Source organism: Amblyomma maculatum, chromosome 6 (assembly GCF_055883805.1).
Source record: "Amblyomma maculatum isolate TAMU_Amacu chromosome 6, ASM5588380v1, whole genome shotgun sequence".
Lineage (NCBI taxonomy): Eukaryota > Metazoa > Arthropoda > Arachnida > Ixodida > Ixodidae > Amblyomma > Amblyomma maculatum.
Window position 1 is genome coordinate 62835121 of NC_139349.1, and position 23694 is coordinate 62858814.

Sequence of the window (23694 nt, forward strand, 5' to 3'; positions counted from 1 at the left end):
CAACCATCTATCGGCGTACCGGCGGAGGCCCGCCCCGTATACACATTTCATGAGAAACTGCCTCCTTCGTTGTACAATGTTATCATCCTAATCAGCACAACTACACTCACTGCCAATGCGATCGAACTAAAAAATAAAAATAAAATAAAAAACAACTCAAGAAGCGGTTCATCGACACGAGCAGCGTTTCCAGCGGCCGATGAAGCACGCCGCCGGATAGAGGGATTTCTGAGAACGACAATTGATGAGGTAGTCAACGGACCGACGGAACCCGCATCTGCCACATGCCCTGACCAGCAAGAGGTACAGCTGGCCAGGGAAAGAAGGCAGCCGGTAGTACTCCCCTGGTGACGCCGGCAGGGAGTCATTTCCGCCATTCCGATTTACGACCTGCCTCGCTTCCTCTACCTGCTGCAGAAAAACAGCGGTGATCGTCTTCCCCCACTCGGCCACCTTGTTTGTGCAACGGCAGAGGAATACGGAAAAGAAAACGAAACACAAAGCGAGCACCGGGCTTCGCAAAACACGCGGTAACGCACTTTTCTTTTTCTTTAACCTTTTCCTTCTCCAGCTCCGGAGGAGACGGAAACAATTGCTCGCCGCAGGCAGGTCAGCGTCTGCCGGCAATGACAGGCAGCGAGCGGAGAGTGCGTTCTCTCCAGCGCCGGCGCGATGACCCTTCGGCCGCGCTCGCTCGCACTCTTTGGACAAGGACGCCCCCGAGGTTGAGCCACGCGAACACGCACAAAGAAAGCAGTGGCGGCGGCGGTGCTGTCCCTCGCGGACAGGGCGCAGCAGCAGGAACCCTGCGGGCCCGTATAAAAGACTTGGAGCCGGTCATTCGGGTTACGGAGGGATAGGCGCGGGTAGAGCGCACACGGCCACAGTGATAGCGCGCGAGTAGGAGGGGGAGGCGAGAATCGCTTGCCCGATGGGCGCAATATGGCGGTGTACGCCTGCTGGGTAGCCCAGCAGACGCGCACGGAAGTTCTCCAAACATGGGAAGCCACGAAGGCACACTCAATCGGTATTCCATCCCACGTTGCTCGCAGCACGTCACGTTTCAACCGCCCCGTGTTCGTTTCGCGCGACAAGCTACACTGTTATGCGAGCCACACACCGGCACAAAAATGGACCAAAATGAATGGACTTGCTTGCAGCCCGCGTGGACCCACGGGTTGGAAATGCTGCCCGTCGCACAGTCGGGGAATGCTACCCGAGTGAAGAGAGTAGCCCTCGATCACTCGCTGCAAAACGTTGGGTTGCGAGGAAGTGATCCCGATATTCTCGGTGACCCGATATTTTCGGCGAGTAGCTGCGAACTATCGAAGCAAAATGCTGATTCGGTGGCTTTGGTGGCCATCTTCTCCTCGCAATGCACTGTTTGCCGGCGGAATGCGGTTCGTCCCGTGCCGTTTCCACTCAAAATTTGCAACAGGACTCATGTAAGCCACCTTAAGCAAATATACGTGCCTGAAAAAATACAGCGAAAGGAAAGATCTTGTCGGGCAGCACAGTAAAGTGAGTTTGGGGTATAATTGGGAGGAATGAACTCGAAGCGCGCAGGTAAACACGGACAAGAAGACAAACAAGCGCTTGCCTGTGTCATCCTGCGCGCGTAGTGCTCACTATAGCGCGCCAGGGGCGAAATTCGGAAGGGAAGGAGGGGGGGGGTGGGGGGACGGGCAGAACAGCGCCGTCCTTACAAACCGCCCCTCCAAGATCGACCCAAAAATCCGACAAGCCCATCGTCACCTGCCCGACTACGTAAGAGCGCGCTTTTCAACCGTTTCCGTCACCTCGAAACAGTTACGCCAAGCGTATGACCTCTACCACCCCACCCGCAATTAACCCTCGAACATCAGGAGGGGGAAAGGCCCACGATACACTATGTCCCATTTGGACAATAGCGAAGAGAGATCTACACCAAAGACGCGCAGCAGTATAAGAATAACATACACGTTCTCTTGCGGCGTCCTAAAACACGCGGCGAAATTTTCCACGCGAAGTGTGCTGTTCTACGCGCCCCGAAGAAACGAGCACCATCAGTTGGCGCCAACAAAATGTGCGAAGCCCCGTCGGCTCTCGGCGGGAGCTCGATCTCGCTCAGCGCACAAAAGAACGGCACTCGTACCACGCACACACGGACGGCGAGCTTCGATGGGGCTCTGTTCCACGCTCCACTTGCGGCAAATCTGCCGCCTAACCGGAGCGCGCACTACACATTGCACCCCATTATCGGATGTTTGGAAGCAAAGGAGAAAGAAAAGAAAATGAGGAAGGGGGGGGGGGGGGGGTTAGGGGGGGACTGGATCGCCACATTTCATGGGCATGGTACAGAACAAATGAAGCGCGCATTTATTTTTTTTTTATTTTTTTTTTAAGCGCCCGAGATGGAGGTCCTGTGAAAACAGACCAGGAATTCGGCACGAGAGCTGAAGAAATTCCTGAAGCGAAGAGGCGAAACGGAGGCGCGCAAGCGAAGTGGGGTATTCTTCCTTAAGGCTCCCATCCCCGTCGGCAGCAGACGCAGCTTACCTACGCGCGTTGCACTTCCGTATCAAAACAATCCCGTACTGTTCCAGTCATGGCCTTCCAGTCTTGGCGCTTTCTAACTTCCCCCTGATGTTAAGACACCTGACGGTAATCTTGTCCCCTCTAGTAACCCTCTCCGTTACCCTTAACGACCACCCGTTATCTTGCACCCACATTGCATGCTCCGCCTATGCCTACTTCTTGATTTCGACCAGGATGTAACGACCCCCTACGCTCTCTCCGTAACGTTACACACATCATTTTCCTTTGCATAGCTGGCTGCGCTCTCCTCAATTCCATCCTTTCCGTTAGCCGTCAAGCCCCTGCCCCGTAGGTCAGCACCGGTAGATATTATAGCTGTTACGTGTATTTTGGCTTGAAGGATAATAGTGAGTTGATATATCACCCAAGAGCGCCTGCCAAATTCCATCCATCCGATTCTTATTCTCAACTACAGCGCTCTTTTGGTCCGCACCTGCGGTAACTGCCTGCTCTGTGTAGACGTTACCCCTTCCACATCCAGCACCTGTATACCTATAGCAAACAGCTGTTCCCTTCAAGTATTTGCAGACTGTAGAGGATCATTTTTCTCTGTGCAATAATTTTATTGCGAAAGCAATACTACTCGCACTTTCAAGCCTTCGCGCGACCCGGCTGCAGTTACGTCTTACCCACGTGACGCTGTGACGTCACACCCCACGTGACAAACGGGCTAGCAGGAGCTGCCAATTTGGGTCTCTCGTTTCGCGTGGGACGGTTATGTCAGAATCAGCCTGCTAGGACCCTGGCATTCACGTTACCGCTATAGGCCACTAAAGCACGTTCATACGGCTTGGTTAAAGCGGGGCTTTATATGTGGACTAAAGAAGAAAAAGAGAAGAAGGCTCGGTCACCCGCCGCTAATGCTTTCGCTCAATATTTGGTTCAGCAGCGCTGAACCCTTGAAAATTTTTTTACTCACTGTTCTGCTTTGCCTGCCTGGTCAAAGCTTTGTAGTTCGTTCCCTGAGTTACTCAGTAAGGTGATGCGACAAGCGAATCGCATATAACTAAGGTATGCTCTATTAACTCTTGCCCCAATTCCTTCAAGCACAGGAGATCGCCGAGTATATCAGCGAAATATGCGGTGAATATTGGAGACACCATGCTGACACCTTTCCTATAGATTCAGTGCAGTGCATTTACATACGGCTATTCGACACCCTAGTTCCACAATGCCCGTCGAACTACTCATGTTTAGACTGAGGCGAACGCTTCCTTTGTAATCTGTGAATGATATAGTGGTGATTTTGTGCGCATCTTTCGGTCATCTGATTGACGGATCTTTTTCTTAAGAAAGCCAGCATGATTCTTTGGCTGACTGAAGCCTTTATTTCGATCCTCTCTGCGATTACCTTATAGTCGGGTACAACTGAAGATAAAAAAAACAAGGGGGGGGGGGGGGGGGATCAGCCAATAGAGTCGGCCGATTTTCAATACGCAGTGGATAATCTGATTAAAGCGTGTGGAAACCCCTTTCGCCTTCGTCGCCGTAGCAGGTCCAAGGAAGATTATTCATGACGTCACGAGAATCGCTCGACGCCATCGACTGCAGGGACAATCTGCTCGGAATTTCGTCCTCGAGCTCTGTCCGACCTTGTAGCAAGTAAGCTGACCAGCTGCCAACTCTTCTTCAAATCCTTGATATCCCTCATGCGATGCCCGGAACACGGGTCTTTAAAGAAAATGAACTGTACTGAACGGATATCTGACCTACTAATATAGCCGGCTCGAAGTGGAAAACGAAGCGGCACAGGCTTTGCAGCCCCTTCGATGGAATTGACGCGAAATCGCCATCAATCGCCATGCACCATCCAAAGCATTGAAGGTGTAGTCGTGACAATCGGCCGACGCAATTGGCCGAAACACACTCCTTCAGGCAGCACCGTACTTCGGCTCGGCGTGTAATATGACGCAGAATAAAACGATTCTCTCGCTCGCTCTCCCTGGCGATGTGCCAGAGACCGCAAGTGACATCTGAAAACTACCGACGACAGATCCCCGAGCAGGCACTCGCGAATATCTCATCCAGCGTCAGAGCAACGAAATCAGAATGCAAACGAGAAAGCAGCCGAGAAAAGCAGCGCGCGCGCCACCACGGCAAGCAGATTTTTTTTATTATTATTATTCCCCCGCTGGGCCACAAGAGTGGTGCACCCTCCATGGCTGCTGCCTTCGTATCAACGCTGGAGCAACAGCAAAAGGAGCGACGACAAGTCAGGTGGCGGGTGCATGCATGTAGCCGAGACCTGTCGACCTTCGAGGACGCCAAGAACAAGAACAGGGGAGCGCGCCGACGATAACCGACCGATAACGCCCGACACCCCGAGTGCTACAGCCAACGTGAAGTAGCGGCAGTAGCTGGAAAGGCGACGACGCCGCCTTCCATAGCGCGATGTAAGTACAGTCGAGGACGAGGAAACAAGGCACGCAAAGTGAGCGCTCGCTGCTCGGGAGACGATGAGGGGACAAAGGAAAAGTAGCAGACACACTCGGTGCATAAACCTAAATGAACCTCAGCTATAGTTGTAAACTTCGCCCCGTTTGTTTTTAAATATGCGCCGCTTTCACCCACAGCAGCCGCTATCGCGCCTTTGCTTGGTTATCCTAACCCCAACCAGACTGAGGTTGCTCGCCCCCTAAGCTGCGATTTAAAGGGCAACTCCGGAGGTTTTTTGACATTTTAATATCCTAGTAAAAATTTTACAATAGGTTCTCCTTCTATACGCATTCTATAACTTTGGGCGCGCCGTACTATATTGTGGTCACGCGCAACGCGGCTTTAAAATATGCTGTTTTCATGGCTTAAGTTGAGAGTATTTCTGCGGGCAACAGTGAATCTCTGCCGTCACAAACAATATACCGGCGTTACTGTCCACTTCCCGAGTGATTATGAAATCGTGAGCCTTATATTGAAGTACCTAAGACATTCCATGCAGTGCGTCATGATTTCCATACTTTATTTTCACCATCCAACGCACGTACGAGCGTTTTTCTAATACTGAGTGTGACGTCACCATTTCGTCACCTGGGACGTCGTTTCTGGCCGCGAAAGCAGTTTCGGTTTGCTGTTTTTCTTTTTTAAAAATACTTCTAATCGGTATTTCGAAAAACTACGTTTTGTGTTGGAGTCAGGACGTACCGAGGAATGTAATTCAACTAAAAACAGAAAATGATGAAAACACCACCGGAGTTGCCCTTTAAAGGGCAACTCCGGTGTTTTTTTCATCATTTTGTGTTTTTAATTGAATTACATTCCTCGGCACGTCCTGACTCCAACACAAAAAACCGTTTTCCAAAATTCCAATTAGAAGTATTTTTAAAAAAGAAAAACATCAAATCGAAACCGAAACTGATTTCACGGCCAGAAACGACGTCACATTTGACGAAATGGTGACGTCACACTCAGTATTAGAAAAACACTCGTACGTGCGTTGGATGGTGAAAATAAAGTATGGAAATCATGACGCACTGCATAAAATGTCTGAGGTATGTTCAATATAAACCTCACAATTTCATAATCACGCGGGAAGTAGACATTAACGCCTGTATACTGTTTGTGACGTCAGAAAATCAGTGTTGCCCGCAGAAATACTCTCAACTTAAGCCATGAAAACGGCTTATTTTAAAGCCTTATTGCGCGTGAACGAATTATCGTACGGCACCCAAATTTTGTAGAATGCGTCAGGACGGAGAGAAGAACCTGTGGTAAAAGTCTCACTACAATATTCGAATGTCAAAAAAACCCCGGAGTTGCCCTTTAAGCGTGACGCCGTGCCACGGCAAGTTATCGAAGGTAGTGCAAGACTCAAAAAAGGTGGCTGCGCGGTGGCATCCGTCGTTCGTGGCAAGAAAGATCACTTCGCGACAGTATATATGCTCCAAGAACGCGCGAGGACGCCCCGACGCGGTTGCGTGCGCGCTGTATACGTTAGTAGGAAAGAGGAAGGCGCTTAATTACTGACGCCGCCACATGTAGTATTCGTTCTCCGCGGGTTCCTGCGGTGTGTATTTTCTTTTGTCCCGAGACAACGCATACTGCCTCCAACATGCACACCCGTATGTATCGACGGGCGTGCATCACTTAGCAATAACGTTCCTTCCGGTTCCCAGGCGGCACCAATGGCTGCTCCCCACCTTCCTTCATGACGAGACGGCGCGGGTTTGCAAATGAGACCCACAAACCTGGAAGCGACGTCCGCTGCTTCCGGACGAAGTCGGCGATCAGGGAACACGTGAAGACCGCCTGCCGGTCGACAGCCCGGTCGCGAGACTTGAGCGGGTGGCACTGCTCCTTCGCAGAAACATTTAATGGACTGTCCGATTTTGCGACGCGGATTCCTCCGACGCAATGCGCCTCAGGTACCCACAAAGCATGGCACGCTTCTTTATTTACAACCCCTTTTGATCTAGTTGAGAGCGAAACGATACGGCGAAACGAAGGTTGTGTATATAGGACGATTACAAACAGAGGCTTACAGCAGGGGCTTAAGAGAGAGATCCGTGAAATGTAAAAAAGGGGGCAAAGTTTATCCGAACGAGCTATCAAACGTAAATGCTCAAGAGTACCGCCGCCACACCAGCCGCGTACGATCGACAAGCGGAGGCTGCGCAGTCCGCACAAGAAGGGAAGAAAACGTGCAGGCGGTGTAGGACTGAGTGGCTTTACGTACAGTACCGGAAACGAGCACCGAGAACAATGCAGACCCGGTCAACAGCCCTCGCGGGAGAGTCAGGCGCGGGAAAACAATTGGTGCTCAGCCGCTCCCCGTCCCCGCGCAGCTCCCGGCTACGCAACGATACGCAACCGTCGCTTACCCATAACAATGCACTTATTCGCCTTGCGTATGGCGTTACATCGCAAGCGCTGGAGCCTGACGGCCGCACTGCAAGCCGATGAAGATGTATACGGATGCAACGAACCAAACAGCGACTGCGGGAAAGAATGCGCGCGCGCACACAGAAAATTCTCGGACACAAAAACTTTTCCGTCACCGAGCCAGCTGGCTGCCTCAATCCAAGGTCTTCGCACTCAACGCACACATTGTAATGACACTTCCCTGGCTTCATTCTTGTTTCCCCCCAGCACGCGCTGCATGCATATGGGCGAGGCACGATAAACAAACGGCACGGCGGCGGTAGTGGTGGTTACCACAGGAAGCGGCCGAAGTCCTTGGCACAAACCACACGCCATGTAACCACCACGGCCCATTGTGTTGCCTGCGCGCACGCTGTCCCCATAAAAATGTCCTTGGCACAAGAGTGGCCGCACGCAAACACCACAGCGGCGGTCGGCAAGAAATCGACGTCGCAAGATAACCAGCACAGTAGTTACGGGGCCACTACAATGCTAATGAGGACGCGCACGGCGTTACGAGGGTTGCGAAATGAGCAGAGTTGTCACAACGCTAGTGCAGCTGATGCGCGCGCTCGGCTGGAGACAACGCCACAACGTCTCATTAGCCACGAAGCGTTCGTCCCCTGGAATTATTTCAGGTCAATTCGGTTTCAGCTCCGAGCCCAACTGCAATCGCTTATCGAATCGGCAACCGGCAGGCGCGCGCTACAAACTCGAAACACGCGAAATCCAATCCCCGTCGTCTTAGCTTGTCTGGTTCCGCGTGAAGAGCAGCTTGGCCTCTTTACGAAGCGAGGAAGGAAGTGGGGGAGGGGGGGGGGGGGTTAAATTACGACATCAAAGAAACTAGCAGCAACAACGAATGGTCCAACGGCGAACAAAGGAATGTGCATAATGCCTATCGAAACCTCTTCAGACATGAACAGTCACGCAAGGTGAGAAAGGCACACGGCACTGGTGCCAGCCCTTGCCGCACTAATTCGGAAGAACCTCTCGGAGAAACTGTCCCGCGTCCGAAGAGATCAGGCTAGTCGTGCCAATTCAAACTTGACTCCGACTCAACCACTCCATTAGAAGAAGAAAAAAAAAAAACAAGAAAATATGCACGTCAGGCTGTTCCAACGGGAATACCTGCGCACACGATAAACCGCCCGTACATAACGAAAAGCACAGCCGCACCAGGTCGGGACAACCGGCATCGTACTCCAACACGTTGAAGCTGCACTGCAATATCGCGAACACGGATGCGTTTGGGCAGCGGACCAAAAGTAACAGTTCGAAGTTTCATGTTCTGAACCCCGGAAACTCTCATACGTACGGAGGCTTTTCAGCATAAATAGCGTGACTACGCTTCATACTTTTTTATTAAGTGGCTCCGAGGGAAAAAAAAAAAAAAGAAAAACATTTTCTCACTTTGTACGAGAAGTGCGCGAGGAACGACTTGCGTAATTCAGCATCGATGATCGATGTACGTAATCTAGATCGGTTCGTGAAAGCATTGAAATTTCAGACGAATCGGATATTTTCGCATAATTAAGCGAAGAGGAGCCGAAGGGCAATTCGCTGTCCCCCTGTACTTGCCTAGGCACCCTCAAGGGAGAAGGAGTGTGCAAATATGACGGTGAAAAAACCACTAGAATGACACGAATAGATTAAACATGCCGAATACTAGATATTTTTGGACTCTGAAGACACTGTACAGATTGCGTAGACAAGCCACACCGACCAAAGGACGACATGGGGACGTTCGATGCTACAAACTTTAGAATAATTTTTAATTTATGTGAATAGATTTTAATAAATGTCATCAGTCATTAGGTCAGCTTTCATTCTCTGTAAGAGCCATTTATTGGCCTCCACACGGGTACAGCAGCCTATGATTAACACTGCAGTCTTCCCTTCCTATCGTTTCCCTCTTTCATATGGCAGAGCTTCATGTCTGGTGGGTGACGTTACGCTCACTGAGTAATGTCAACTTTTTAACCGCCAGGACATTGGCAAAGAGCCAGTGTGTGGGTGACACTTGTCGGTATCCGCATACATAATAAACAAACGCTGCGCTAAAGCTATTATCCACAACATGCCTGTCGCCGCCGACAGGCGCCAACGAGGACGAAAACAACGACAGCCCGGCTGCGAGGAAAAAAAAATAAGGCGAACTGGCGATTACTAAAACACACGCTCGCGCGGATCGTGACGCTTTCTTCTTGGAGGCAACAATGGCGGCACCGAGGGGGCAACAACGCCGCGCTATGGTGCTCTAGCCGCGTTCATAAGGAAAAAAAGAAAAAAGAGGGGGGAGGGGAGATACCTACAGCGTCGCTCTCTGGAAAGCAGGAAAAGCTGCACGCGAGAAATGGTTATACTGTGACGCACCCCAGCGGACCATAAGAATAAGCGAGGGAGAGGAAGCGGAGGCAAAAGAGGAAAAAATAATGTACTCAGAGTCACGAATGAAGCATTCGCAGCCCTCTAGCGCGTCATATCCTTTCTTCGTCTTTATCACACACACACGCACAGATCACAGCCGAGACTGTCGCTTGGTCTCCGTTCCTCAACACGCACACGCATATATACACAGTGCCGTCCAATTCCCACCCATCCAGCGCAACCCGTCGTCGCACGGGGATAAGACGTTGCACCCGAAATTTTTGTTTCATTATTTCGCGCGAATTAAAAAAAAAACGCAGCACGAAGTCGCGCTTTTTCCTTCCCTCACGGTTCTCGCGTAGCAGGGCAATTGTTTCTTCGCACAAAGGACTACTCCGGGATGGGCACCGATTTCGCTTTGGCCGCCGCCTCAAATCGTGTATACGCCGCCACCGGCCGCACAAGTCGCAGCACGAGTCCGGAAATAATTTGCAATTAGCACAATATAACCACACGAAAGACAAAATGGCACCGCTCTACCCATATTGTCCCGCTGCATTTTGACGCCATTGAACGTATTTCCTTTTCATTCCACATGACATACTGGCAACCATTTACTTCCGCCAAAATTATGGGACATTTAAGCTTCACCTCTAAAGGTTTGACGCGATAGCGTATAGGCTACCTCGCTCTTACGAAGCCGTACACGACCGTGCCTGCATTGCTGTAGGAGTAACGTGAATGCAAGGGTTTTGGCAGGCTAATTCCGACATAACCGTCCCATACGAAAGGAGATGTCCTATAGTTGGCAGCGCTTGCCAAACGTAATGTCAGCCAACCGTAAGTCCAGTTAGTGCTTAGCCATGTCAGCTTCCAGGTATACCGTCTGCCTTTGCGAGGCAAGCGCACTCCAGTAGCCTGCGTCACGACTGCGGATGGGCGATAAAGTGCCAGCAAGTGACGCTGCGAAAGCAGACCTGAGTGGAGTCACGTGGCGTCCCTCCGCAACTTCACCAAAGTCCGTGCGCGTAGGTTCGTTGGCTGATCCTTTATCGTCCATTCGTTGCCGTGACGTTCACTGCTGGGAGAGAAGGTTATGCACCGGCCTTGTTAGGTTCTCGGTAGTGACAGGCCCCCTACAGGCTCGAGCCGCATGCAAGCACACGGGAAAGCCCTGCGGCTCATCACAAAGATGGCGAAAAGCGGTAGTAACAACGCGCCCAGCGACATACATTTGTTAGTTTGGGCTGTGTAAAATAAGTTGCGCCCAGCCATACAGCCGGGAAAGCAACATAAAGCCGCGCGGTTTCCTGTTCAGCGTCGAGCACAGCGCCGACGCACTGCAGGGTGTCCTGGAATGACTGCCTCGACGAAGGTTGAAAGGTGCGCGAATGCGCGCAGCTGCGCCAAGTTGAAATGCCGCCACTGCCACCGCGGCGCGATTGATTGCGTTGCCCCGGTTACGCGGGTTCGCACAGCGCAGCCCCTGCTACAGCATAAGGTGTAGTATACTTCCAAATGTTACACACAGCAAAGATCGGAGCGTTTTAGGGACCGCCATGACTGCAGTACTTGAGCGCGCGGCAGACTGTTCCAACGATGGTCCCACCTTCCGTCAGTCACCGACAGCAATCGCTTTTCGATGGGCTCAGGGGAATACCGCATTGCGCAGGAAGCAGGCGAAAAAAAGAAAAAAAAAAAGAAAAAATATTCAGGGGGAGAAGGGCGACGGGCGTGTTTAGCCTATAGCCAATCATTTATCCCTCATTATGGCGCTGCCGAGCGGTACCATGCTGCCTGCGAGCCGTCAAGGAGCGGACTCGATTGCCGCCCTCCGAAAGACAACGGGGCAGCATCTCGGAGAGCGACGCGCACAGGCAGAGCCGAGCAGCGGCCGTCTATAAAAAAGTCACGCCCAGCGTTCGATACACGAACAATGGCTGGTCGTAAAACTATATCCCCCAGCTTAGCGAGCTAAAAAAAGGAAGAAAAAAAAAAGCCGCTGGAGAGAGGGGAAAGGAAGAGAAGGAGCTTGCACAAGCGTTCCACCCCACGTAAGGTGGGCTTCGGAAGAATAGCGGGAGAGGGGGTTGCTCCGAAGTCGTGCGTGGCGGCACCTGCGGCCAAGAAAGAAAAACGAGGTAGTACAGGCCGCAGTACCCCACTATAACTTCGTGCCCGGTGCACAAACGCTTTTTTGGAGACTCGGAGACGGCGCCAGGATATAGCCAGGGCAAGCGGCTCGCTTTCGTAACGCCCGTTGTTAGCGAACTCAAAACTGAAAGCGAATGCGAGCGACAGACAGTTACACGTGTAAGCTCAGACCTGACAGTGCGCAGAGACAACGGGATTAGATGAGGCAATTGGTGCCGCTTTAGGTTCCTGCGGGTGTACAAAACTGGCGCGTCTCAGCTCGGCGCCTATTTAGATTACACACCTGGCTGCTCGCATACTGCTCGCATACTGAGCCGCTGGATATAAGCGGATTGATTTTTTTTTCTTCATTTAACGAGGTCGAAAGCAGTCAAGTGAACTCCCTTGCAAGGTACTACAGCTTACATATCGGAATTACTGCGCCCGCTTCTAAGCCGTGAAACTATAAAGGCGCGCGCAATCGGGCATGAAGAGCAATCGCATAACGGGCTCTCCTATACTGAGTACTCCCACTCACGCATTCTTAGCGAGCTTCAGCTACCAAAGCCTTCATTTTAAGACAATTCCAATAACACCCCAACGCACATTCACCAAGCCTCCCACACGGGTGCAATGAGCCGCTGGCTGCTATTTCCTGCGATTAGCCAGAAGCCATAATGACATCCGCAGCTTGGCATTTGAAGAGCCGGTGACCGCTTTATGGAAAACCATGGCCCAGACAATTTTTTTTTCTTTCGTGGAAGGAAGTACAAGACCGCCTCTAAATTCCCCCCTGAAGACCCCGTAAACCACCTAAATTCACCCGTTAATGGGGGGTGGGGCAGGGGGGGGGGGGGGGATTCTGCAACGAAAGAAATGTGTCGAAACTGCTGTAATCGTGCCGTAGCTGCTTACAAAGAAATGCATTAAATAATTCCACAATTCTTCTACTGAATCGAGAAACAGCCCTGACCAGGCTCAGCACTCCAGTGACAACAATGCCGCGTTTTATTTACTTAACGCACCGATCTCCCTTCGTTGGCCCAAAACAACATCGCCGCCAGTCATTTCCAATTATAAATAAGACTTTGCCGATGTCTGTTCGAGGCCATAAGGGACTTTAAAGCTGAGGCCGGCAGATACCGCACCGTCTAGCCAGACCAAGCTGCCATAAAGTCGACAGCGCAAGCTACAAAATCCCGCGACAGGCCGGACCAAGAGCTCCGGCCTCATATCCGGGGCCGGCAGCAGCCGCTGGAAGCGTTGCCATGGTGACGGGCTCCGGACGCGCCATCAGCGCGGGCCCCGCGATTGAGGCGATGGGACGCCGTGCGGGCGCACGCCTCGCCGGCTTCTTTCTCTGCCTGAGCCACCCCCTGCGATCGGAGCAGGCGCCGCTGGTACGCACACCACAGGGAGCGACCGACAGATGCGAGCAGAGACGGTACACATACCGCATTTACTCGCAAACTCGACCGATGGACGTTTTCTCTAACAGCAGTCTTAAATATCGGCCCAAGTGCAAATGTTGCCCCGCGTAAGCGCAGTAAACGCGAGCTACCTAATCTGCGCGAATCTGTTCGACAGCAGCAGCGGCAGCAACAACAAACTGTATTACGCAGGTGAATGCGGTACACGCGCGTGCCCCGACGCTTGCTCAGCTTTGTCGATAGATGAGATCAGGTCCCGCATCGTCACCAGTGCTTTGACGGTGCGAAACGAACTGTGATGGTCAGCTCACATTGTCCGCTTTTTCATCCCTCCGGCTCCTTCACACAGCTTCATCATATACACATCCCTTGTAACTTCTGAGTGGCAGTACAACGTCGGCATAGTAAATGGAATGCAGGCACCGCTAAATGCAGCGGCCGGGGACTGATCTCAACAAAGGAAAATAACTACTGGTGTTACGCGGCAAGAGCTTGGTCGTTCATTCTGCAGATCAAAGGTTTAGTGCGCAAACAGAAGCACCCGCTCACAGTCCGGCAATGTTCTAGCACACGGCGCAAGAAAGTAATTCAGCGCGAGTATTGAAGCAAAACACTGAAGTCTTCGCCGCGTCGCATTTTAGCGTCCTTACATTCCCCAGTGAGCACATACCACCCAAGCAACGTTGCAAAAAATTAAAGGAGGGGGGGGGGGGTTGTTCGCCAAAGAGCCGTCCAAAAACAAACAAGTAACGCCCACAACCCTGAAACGAAGCAGCACCTACAGCACATTCAACTTCACAAAAAGCAAGCAGAACAACACCGTTTCACTTTTACAGCTTTTTGTTTGCGAGAGAAATGGGGCCTATTCTAGCAAATGAGCCCTCACGGCCGTTCCTAAAAACAGCTCAGGTGTGATTTTTATGCTGTCGCTACTTGGCAACCACATAGCATTAGAGGGAGACAACAGAACGTTAATTACAACGCCCGACTCATATTAACATTCCACCGCACAAAGACCGAATCAGCACCATAGCACGCAACAGTGCTGAGCTAAGACAAAGCAAAAGCAAGAGGCAGGAGACACTCGACGCAGCCATATTCTCCGCAAGCTATCAGTCTCCTTCATCAACCTGCTAAACCCGCACTGACGCGCAGCAACGGGGGCAAAACGAACGCAAACTAGTTCTGCGCTAAAGGGTTGGCACGCTTGCGCGTAGCGTGGCCGCCATTATCCAAAGGGGTTGAGTGGACTGGAGAAAAAAAGCTTTCTCCAAAGTAAAAAAATAATAATAATAATAATAAAAATACGGGGGAGGGGGAGGAGAACGAGCAGGAAATGGCACAGGCAGTGACCCGCCTCACGTTGCAATTAGTCCAAGCGCTGTAACGCGACGAGATAGCTGTCGCGAAAGCAGTAACCACTCAGACAGCGTAAGGTGCCTCTTACGTGCAGCTAAGTATACGAAGCGCAGACAAGGACTCACTGGCACGTCCAACAAGAAAATGAACAAAGACAAAAATGACGACGAACGACATCAACGACAAAAAAAAAAAAAAAAAGGGGGGGGGGGGGAGTCTTGTTTGTCGACTAGCCGGCGGAGAAGAAAGGTGCCGTACAGAATTCCCAACGCGCTCTGTGACAACATTGGCGACCGATGTCGCGAGGAAAGTGGAGAAGCTCCCGGCCCGAAACGAGATCGTGATGAGCTCTCTCTTGCTTTCTTAACGAAGGCTCTTCGCGCTTGGAGTACATGTTGAGGGATTCGATCGAAATACCAGTCCCCTTACGCGCGTAACACATATATACTGGTCGAGCCTCCAGGGAACTGGAACGGAAAAAAGAAAAAAGACTGCATTCCTGCACCTCAGGGCGCCAATGCATACGCCGACCGCTCGGGGAGAAAATTAGCAGCCAATCCTGCCGCTACGACATTCGTGTACAGGAGTCGACAAGTCGTCCCGCTGCGATGGAGCGTCTCTGAAAGGCAGGCGCGCGCTGGTCCAAGTATACGTAATGCTGAGGGAGTTTTTCTTTTCTTTTTTCCTTCCGAACGTCTGAGCGGTGTTTACGCAAGTTCCCCGAAATACCCCTACCATCATGTCTCAGCAATGGCTCATTACGAAATCAGCAAACATCGTCAAGGTAACTTGCAAAAGCGCAAATCTGCACAATTAGCTCGATTAACTCAGATAAAAAGACGGTCATTAAGTAGACTCCTCTTTTTTTCTTGTTTCCAACATTATTTGTGGAGCAACGCCACTTTCCCCTTGAAGCGGAGAGTCATGCCACAATGGCAGAGAGCGGGTAGTGGGAGAAAGAGCAGGAGAAATCATGTGACAGTTGTTACGTTACAAATTACGAATATTTTAAAAATGGTTCGATAATGCTGTTCTCTTCAGGCACCCTTTATGCAACCCCCCCCCCCCCCCCCCCCCTTTACGAACTTCATTTATCAATACTAGAGATAGACTACACGCGACATGCCGAGGTCTTGGGTTAGCGGAATCCACATGCGGCGCGCGTTTGTCTTGCTATTTTTGCGCAGATATATGTTGTCTGAAATGATTACATTGAGTTTCTGCCCATATCAGCAATACAATAAAGAAAATACGATTTGGTTTCGTGGGGTTTAACGTCCCAAACCAACACAGGCTACGATAGGTGCCATAGTGGAGGACTCCGGAAACTTCGACCAACTGGAGTTCTTTAACGTGTACTGACATCGCACAGTACACGGGCGCCTTGCTTTACGACTCCATCGAAAAGCGTCCGGAATTCGATCAGCAACCTTGGGCACACCCGCGGCGGGTGGAAAATATTTCATTTCAGTTTCAATGAACTGCCACACCGGTCTAGCTCAGCTCAGAACTGAACGAACTTCCCGAGGACAAAGCTATGCTAACCTGCTTAGAAATTTCTACACTCCGTATACCGATCTTCGGCTGACATCATTGTATATTTTCTTCTGTAAACTACATAATACATTAAGCACCCTACTCCCCTTCCCCTCTATACACACGACCCGGGTCCTGGTATTAAATCGATAAATAAAACGACACTTTAGCACATCGCATAAAGAACATATATAGGCGAATATGTATTAACCGACTGATCATATGTCATAGAGCAAAACAACAGGGCTTGAGCAGAAAGGAGCACAGACAAGCGCCAATTATTTCGGGCGCACGCATGAAATTGCCCCGTATCTCCATCTTTCTTTGTGCAGCGACAGATACAGATGGCAACGAGCCTGGCAACTTACGCCGGATGAGAACTAGGTAGCACGAAACGCAAAACGCACGCAAAATAACAGAAGCAATACGTACAAAACGGAACAAAAAAAAAAAAAAAAGATTAGTTGTGGTTTAGTTAACCCTAGTTGAATTGCGAAAGCAAGGCGGAAGCTTCTTTTGTCTGCTACATTCCTATCACGCCCTGTCACTGTAAGGTGCTAGATTATTGGGGACACTTTAAGCTCATCCTTTAAGGGTATGACGCGATAATGCAAACGGTTCTGGCAGGTTGATTCTGATATCACCCTCCAGTATGAAAGGAGCTACCCGAGTTGGCAGCTCCTGCCCGTGGCATAGGGGTAACGTGAATTCAAATGTCATGGCAGGCTGATTTTTTTTTTTTTTTTTTTTTTAGGAGACCGTAGCTACGCCTCTTCACGGCGTAGCTGCGGCCACCCGAGATCTCGCTTTTCGTAGTATTGCTTTCGCAATAAAAAAAAAAATAATAAAAAAAAACGTTAACTTGACACAGAGTGCAAAAAAGAAAAAGAAGAAGAAAGGGCTCTCGGTTGGCCGATACAATCGGCGCCTTACGTATGGGGCCTAACCAAGCTACATATCACGCAGACGCGCAGCAGCCAAGTGTCCATCATTCGGTGAATAATAGAAGCCCGTTTGTAGAACGGGAGAGGGGAGACCCGGAGGAAGCGCCGGGATGGGAGGCGGCGCATCATCACCAATTCAGACAACGCTCAGCAGCGCGTCTGACCGGCTTCTTCGCACGGACAACCACGGCACGGCGGACGAGAAAAAAAAAAAAAAGACAAAACAAAAAAGCGCGCTACCACCCCGACTACCGCGTGCAGTGAACTGCCCTTATATCGAACCGCTCGATCTCCGCCGGTCTGAATTCATCGGCGCGGCGTATGAAAGACCGTGCCTTTCTCGCTCCGTGCGCACGCAAACGCCCGCACAAACCCTTAACCGCAACTTGCCCCTTTTCTTTTGAACTTGGACACCGCCGTGTCGGAGACACGCGTACTAGCCTCGAAGAATTTTCTCCGTTCATTTCAACGGCGGCTTTTCGCTGCATAAAGAGCGCTTACTTGACACGGTTGGCTTAAGCTAAACCGAAACCAGCTAAACAACATGTATGCACGAATGACATTCACTACAGCGGCTTGCTACTCGCAAATTCCTCCGAAGAAACTCGTCACTCCCAACCAGTTGTCCGAAGAGGAAGCGCTGTGACATGCAATGCGAGCCGGCGGGAGGCGCCTACCTTTGCATCCGCACGAGCGCTTGGTGGGCGAACGGGTGGTGCCCTCGCGCAACATGTTGTCGTACATGAGAATCCACATGGAATCCGCGTCCCACAGCGCACTGCTGTTGCCTTCCACGGTGCCGTTGGCCGAAGGCGGCGTTGGGGTCCCGCCGCAGGCCGCCGCGCCGTTGGACGCACCGTTCGTCGTCGGCGTCGAAGCGCTGGATGACGACGCGCTGGACGAAGCGAGAGGCGGCGGCTGCGGCGAGTCCGCATGCCCGTTGGAAGCGCAGGCAGCCTGGTCCTCCTCGAGGACCGGGGTCGCCGGCGCGGCGCCCGAGGGCTGCTCGCCGGTGTCGCACGGCACGGTCGACGGCATCGTCGCCCGACGACAGTGGCACAGCACACGCGCACAACATGCACGCCGCAGGAACCTCGGCTGTTGTGCTTCTCTTGTGGACGGAAGGAAGAAGTTGCGCACGAAGGAAAACGCAGTTAGCGGTGCAGCGGGATGACGGCACTACTCCGAGACGACGCCTCGGCCGGGCAGGTGGCCTCTGGCGCCGGAGAAGACTGACGCGCCGCCGCTGGCCTGTGCGGCATAGCGCGGGGCACGGTGGGCACGCGTACCGAAGAAGCCGGAAAGCGGGGCACTGAGCGCACGGCCGCCACCCGGCGGCTGCTGCTGCTGCGTACGGCGCGCTCCTCACCTCGCGTAATCGACGAGTACGCTCGCTCGTTCGTCGGCGAAACGCTGCGCGAGCGAGCGGCGGCGGCGGCGCTGCGGAAGAGAGCAGCGCGCAACCCTCGCTCTTCTCCGGAGCGGAGGAGAAGGACACGGATGCCGGCGCCCAATGAACAGCCCGAGCTGAGTGAATGGACGGACGCGGGGGATGATGCTACTGGGGAGCCGCATCTTCCCGCACACGCGAGCAGAACCGGTGGTGCTTGTCCGGTGACAGGAGAACAAGCTTCATAATCCGAGAATATGTTGAAACACCCCGCAAAACTAACACCATTTCTAAGAGAACGTGGACACACACACAAACGCAATACAGAGCGTCGTAGAAACGTGGTGACGGCCTTTGCAAATTCCTCACCCCACTGGAACCAACTGGAACTTTACTTTTCTATTATTTCGTAATGTATTTTTTTTCTTTCTGGGAATGTTATTTTTGACTAGTTTTACTGACTTTATTTAGTGATTTTATAAACGCAATTCCTACGTGACTTCCATCGTGAGTACATTCAGACCTTTTTGTCAGCAAGAATAGTTTATACCATAAAACCCAATTATAAAAAGAGTAAAGTGCCATGAAAATATCGTCATAAGCGGGCTAAGCTGAAAAAAAAAAACATAAAACAGGAAGAATTTGAGAAATTTCAGTGAGATGAAAGTAGCTTGCAGTTTTCACCTAATTGCAGGCAGACACCCGTAATTAGTTAGCGTTGACTGCGTCATGGCAATCTTGTTAATACCTGCAGAAAAGTGCGAATATGGGTCAGGTGGTACATCACGCCTTTCCTGCTGTCGCCTTTGACTACTTCTCCACGTTGCTGAGTAAAGAAAAAAATATGGCACAAATGAATTGCGTGTCGAAGGGATTTGATCATCCTTCGTTTCGTTTTGGGGTTTAACGTCCCAAAGCGAGGCTATGAGAGACGCTGTAGTGGAGGACTCAGGAAATTTCGACCACCTGGAGCCGAGCTTTTCGTCCCCACCCAAAAGCGGCCGCTGAGGTCAGGATTCGATCCCTGTGCCCAAGGATTCGATTGGAGTCCTTGGGCACAGTAGTCGAGTGCCCTAACCACTGCGCCACCATTGTTAGGTTGTGTTGTGCTGAGCTTCATAGGCAGCTAAGGCCATCATGCCATAGGATTTCATGATGTGGTTCAGTTTGGCACGGTCGCAGCGTTTGCATTTGTTATAGGTTGGTGCTAAGTGACCAAATTTGGTTATTACAGAATTTATATTCGGGTCATTTCACCAAAGAGCACATGGAACATGTGCCGCAGCTCTCTATTGCTATATCCAACATAAGTGGGTTTGACTATATGCAGGTAATTAACGTGCAAATCGTAGTACTTGAAGCTGCGATCGTGTCATGAATTTCTAATGCCATAAAAAAGTTACGCCAATAAACTGCCAGCAAATGAAAAACTCTAAAGTGGAAGTTTCGTTCTAAAAGTTAGGCATGCAGCGCTGACCGACGAAGAACGACAGAGAAAACAGAACTTCGCGGCATGTCTTGAAATGTTTGCAAACCAACTCAGACTGCAACATAACCAGCTTACAGTTATACCTTGAGTAACCGGCTAAAACCCAATTTCGAAAACTTGAGTTCAGCGCACCTTCGTCGATTTTTGTGGCTTAAACTGAAAGTCCAACCCGTAACGATAACCCATCAAACAAAAGCCGAAAGCACTGTTTGTAGCTGGCCCAATCTCCCAGAAATTGATGTCGAGAGAATAAACCGCGCTCAACAGTGGAGGAACAAGTGCATTGCTCCGCGGCCGCAAAAAACAGCGCAAGTGAAACGAGAAATGTTTGCACTCCAAGCGAGGTCGGCGGTGTCGCTTACGGCGACAGCGCACAGGGTATATAGCACGCTAGACGAGCAACTGTGTACCGATGGAACAAAAGCAGCGCCTTCAGTTCGTGAAAGCGACACCAGTAAGAGAGTCGTCCAGGCCCCCAAGCTTCACTATGTCGCAGATAAGTTTTAAAAAAAAATGTAAACATTCCTTACTGGTGAAAAACTGCGCAGTGTGACACCGAGATACCTCCCGGGGATGACGCAAACGCACGGTGGAGACCCCGGGCCGCCTGGGTGACACAAGAGTGGAGGGCGAAACGACAAAGCCGCCCTTTCTGCCTTCGGGTGCATCCCTCCCCCAATCCCTTGCGCGTCTTTTGTTGCGGCAGCACACACAAGGACAAAGGGGATGCCGTGCCAACGCCCCGCGCCATTTACTTATGCGAGCGGCGAGAGATAACAAATTAAAAAGAAAATACTGCCACCCAACTGCGTGAGGATTGAAACATGTTACAGGGACGGGAATCGATCTGGTTTCCGACCTTGTGGCGGCGGCGACAGGCGGGGAAGGGAGGCCGTCCGCAGCACAAAGAAAGCCGCGACGACCTCGTCGCAGCGGCAAGCCGCGCGGAATTCGCCGAGTTGAACGCTTGATAGGAGTACTTTCTACAGCTCTCACCTGGACCACTCGGATCCGTCATTCGCGCTTGTACACCGCCCACAACGGGCCCTGGGTTCTCGGAGGAAGTACCCGGTCCACTAGCGCAACCGCGGGTCACGGCTCGAAGCTGACCGGCAGAGTGCCCGCCTAATGCTCCTGTCGCGCCATCAAATTTAATGTCATTCGCTTCGAACGGGACCAGCGTCTACAGTCATTAATCAGCTACTACACACGAGAACATTTAACATGACTGGGTTCGAATGTCGTTCGCCATCGAATGAGTTTCGGCCATCTCGAACTGAATGTACACAGAAGAAACAAACAAAGCGAAAAAAATAATGTGCGCACCACCAGAGGTCGAAATTATTATTGCGAAAGCAATAGTACTCTACACTGTAAAAAAAATTTTTTTTTTTGAAAAATACAAAAATTTTCTGGCAACTGTCCTCCCAGAAATGTTCTGTTCTGCTACGTTTTCTGTTTTTAATTTTTCTGTGATTTTACAGTTTTTTTTCGGTTTACAGCTGATAGAAAATTTTTGTAAATTGACAAATATTTTCTGTTATACGGCGTGTTTTTTTTTTGTTTTTTTTTTGTTTTTTTTTTTTTTGTCGCCGGTGGAAGGATGGTGCAAATATACCTTTTTTACTCGTCTTTCATTTCACATTTTTTTTTGCCTGTAACAATAAATTTTTTTTAAGCGCCAATTTCTTCAATTAACACTATTTTAAGGCGAAAGCCTGGCAAACTCCATCTCAGGAATATCTCTGGGCGCTGAATACTCAATGGCACCCATAAAGCTGGCCGTGCAACAGGCGTTGTCTAGCCACCAAAAAAGGCAAGTGGAAAAATGCCTAACAGGTACCATTGTAGCAGGGAGCCAACCAACAACGAACCTCAATGAGGCGCTACTAGTTATCTTGTTTCGAATCGAAATAGTTACGCAGTCGATCGTCGGAAAGGGCCTTCGGGGTTATCATATCATTTCACTTTCTATTCGGCACTTACCTACTATTCAAGTAAAAATCAGTTTGCGGTAGAAAATAGAACAGACAACAAAAACATATCCAATTGTTTGCCTTCCAATCAAGGTTTCGGCTGGAAAACAGAAAATTACTGTTTCTTTTCGTGAACGTATTTTCGGTCAATGAAGTCAAACAGATATTCTTTTTGCGAAGACAGAAATTTTCTTTAAAAGTATCTGTAATTTCACACACATGTTTTACAGTGTAGGTTTCGAGCCTTCAGCGTAGCCCGGCGGTAGCCACGTACGTCTTACCCACGCGACGCTGTGACGTCACATCCCACGTGATACTATAGGGTGTGGGCTGGCAGGAGCTGCCAACTTGGGTTTCTCGTTTCACATAGGGCGGTTATGTCAGAATCAGCTTGCTAGGACCCTGGCATTCCCGTCACCCCTATAGGCCACTAAGGCACGTTCATACGGCTTGGTGAAAGCGGGGCTTATATGTGGGCTGAGGAAGAAGAAGAAGAAGAACGCTCGGTCACCCGCAGCTAATGCTTTCGCTCAATATTTGGTTCAGCAGCGTTGAACCCTTGTAATTTTGTATTTATTGAGTTTTGTTTAAAAAATTAATTGAGAAGCCATTCGTAGCGCAGGCATCGTGCATGCGAGGCTAACAGTTTCAAATGACGCGCATTGTTGCGCCAAATAGCTCTGTATTTAGCAACAGTTTCAGGAGTTCCAAGACGGTGGCAAAACAGCGAGCACTGGTATACAAGTATATCTCGAGATGCGCCTGCAAAGAACCAAGGCGCAATAAGGATCTGGGTCATCGACGACGCCACCTGATAGCCAGGGAAAAAATAAAATAAAGTAAAGCACGCTTCCAGGGCCGTTGAAGATGCCACTTGCCAGGGGACATCACTGCTCCAACACATTGTGATCACCTTTCGCGTCGGCAACAAAAGACGACAGACGAAAGGCGACAAAGGCGAAGCAGGTAAACGGATGAGCACGGCACTGCTAGCCCGACCCAAACTGTGACGTCCACAACCCAGGTCCCGCCACCCCGTTTCCTTCCTTTTGGTCTTGCTGCTATTTTTCTCGCCTCACCGGAGCCGAAAAGTACTGCGCGACACAACGACTCGACAGTGGAAGAGCGAAGGGGGAGAACGAGGAAACAAAAAGATGGGTCATTCGTCAAGAAAGGACAGGGAAGCCAAGAATACTCGACTTGCAAAACAAACAAATAAACAAAAAAAAAAAAGCTTCGACAGCTCACAGGAGGTGAAAGCTTTCCCGGACCCGCGACTGTTGTTGCGTTAGAGACAAGGCGAAAAGTCATACACAGTAGAGAGAATTGCAAGATGGGCCTTCTGGAAACTGGAACGTAAACAGCAACCTCTAAGTACGCGTAAAGGTCCGCGTGCACACTTGCGACTCGCAGAGGTTGCGCGACAGTTCTGGTCGAAAAGCGACTGTCGCATGCAGGCCGTTCGAGCGCTGCTCGACTTTCCAGCCTTGCGACCGCTTGTCGCAAACCGGTACCCAGTCAATCAGTGGCGCAGCTGGAGTGAACTGATATTGGTTTTACATCCAGTTTCTCGTTGCTGACGAACAGTCAGGAGGACCGGTCGTCTTTTGAAGTGTGAGCATCAGTCGAACTGAGC

General features: G+C 50.8%; 1 protein-coding gene across 7 annotated transcripts in view; it reads right to left on the bottom strand.

Annotated features, from left to right (window-relative positions):
- The window catches only part of chb (CLIP-associating protein), a 185728-nt gene that overhangs the window by 107363 nt on the left and 54671 nt on the right, over positions 1–23694 (bottom strand). For 2 of the 7 annotated variants that reach the window (XM_084606808.1, XM_084606807.1), the window contains exon 1: positions 17881–18607. The exons of the other annotated variants lie outside the window; for them this stretch is intronic. In XM_084606808.1, the coding sequence (XP_084462934.1) occupies positions 17881–18241 (361 nt within the window). In that variant the 5' untranslated portion in view covers positions 18242–18607. Of the gene's footprint in view, positions 1–17880; positions 18608–23694 lie in introns of those variants that run through there. 7 annotated transcript variants of the gene reach the window in all.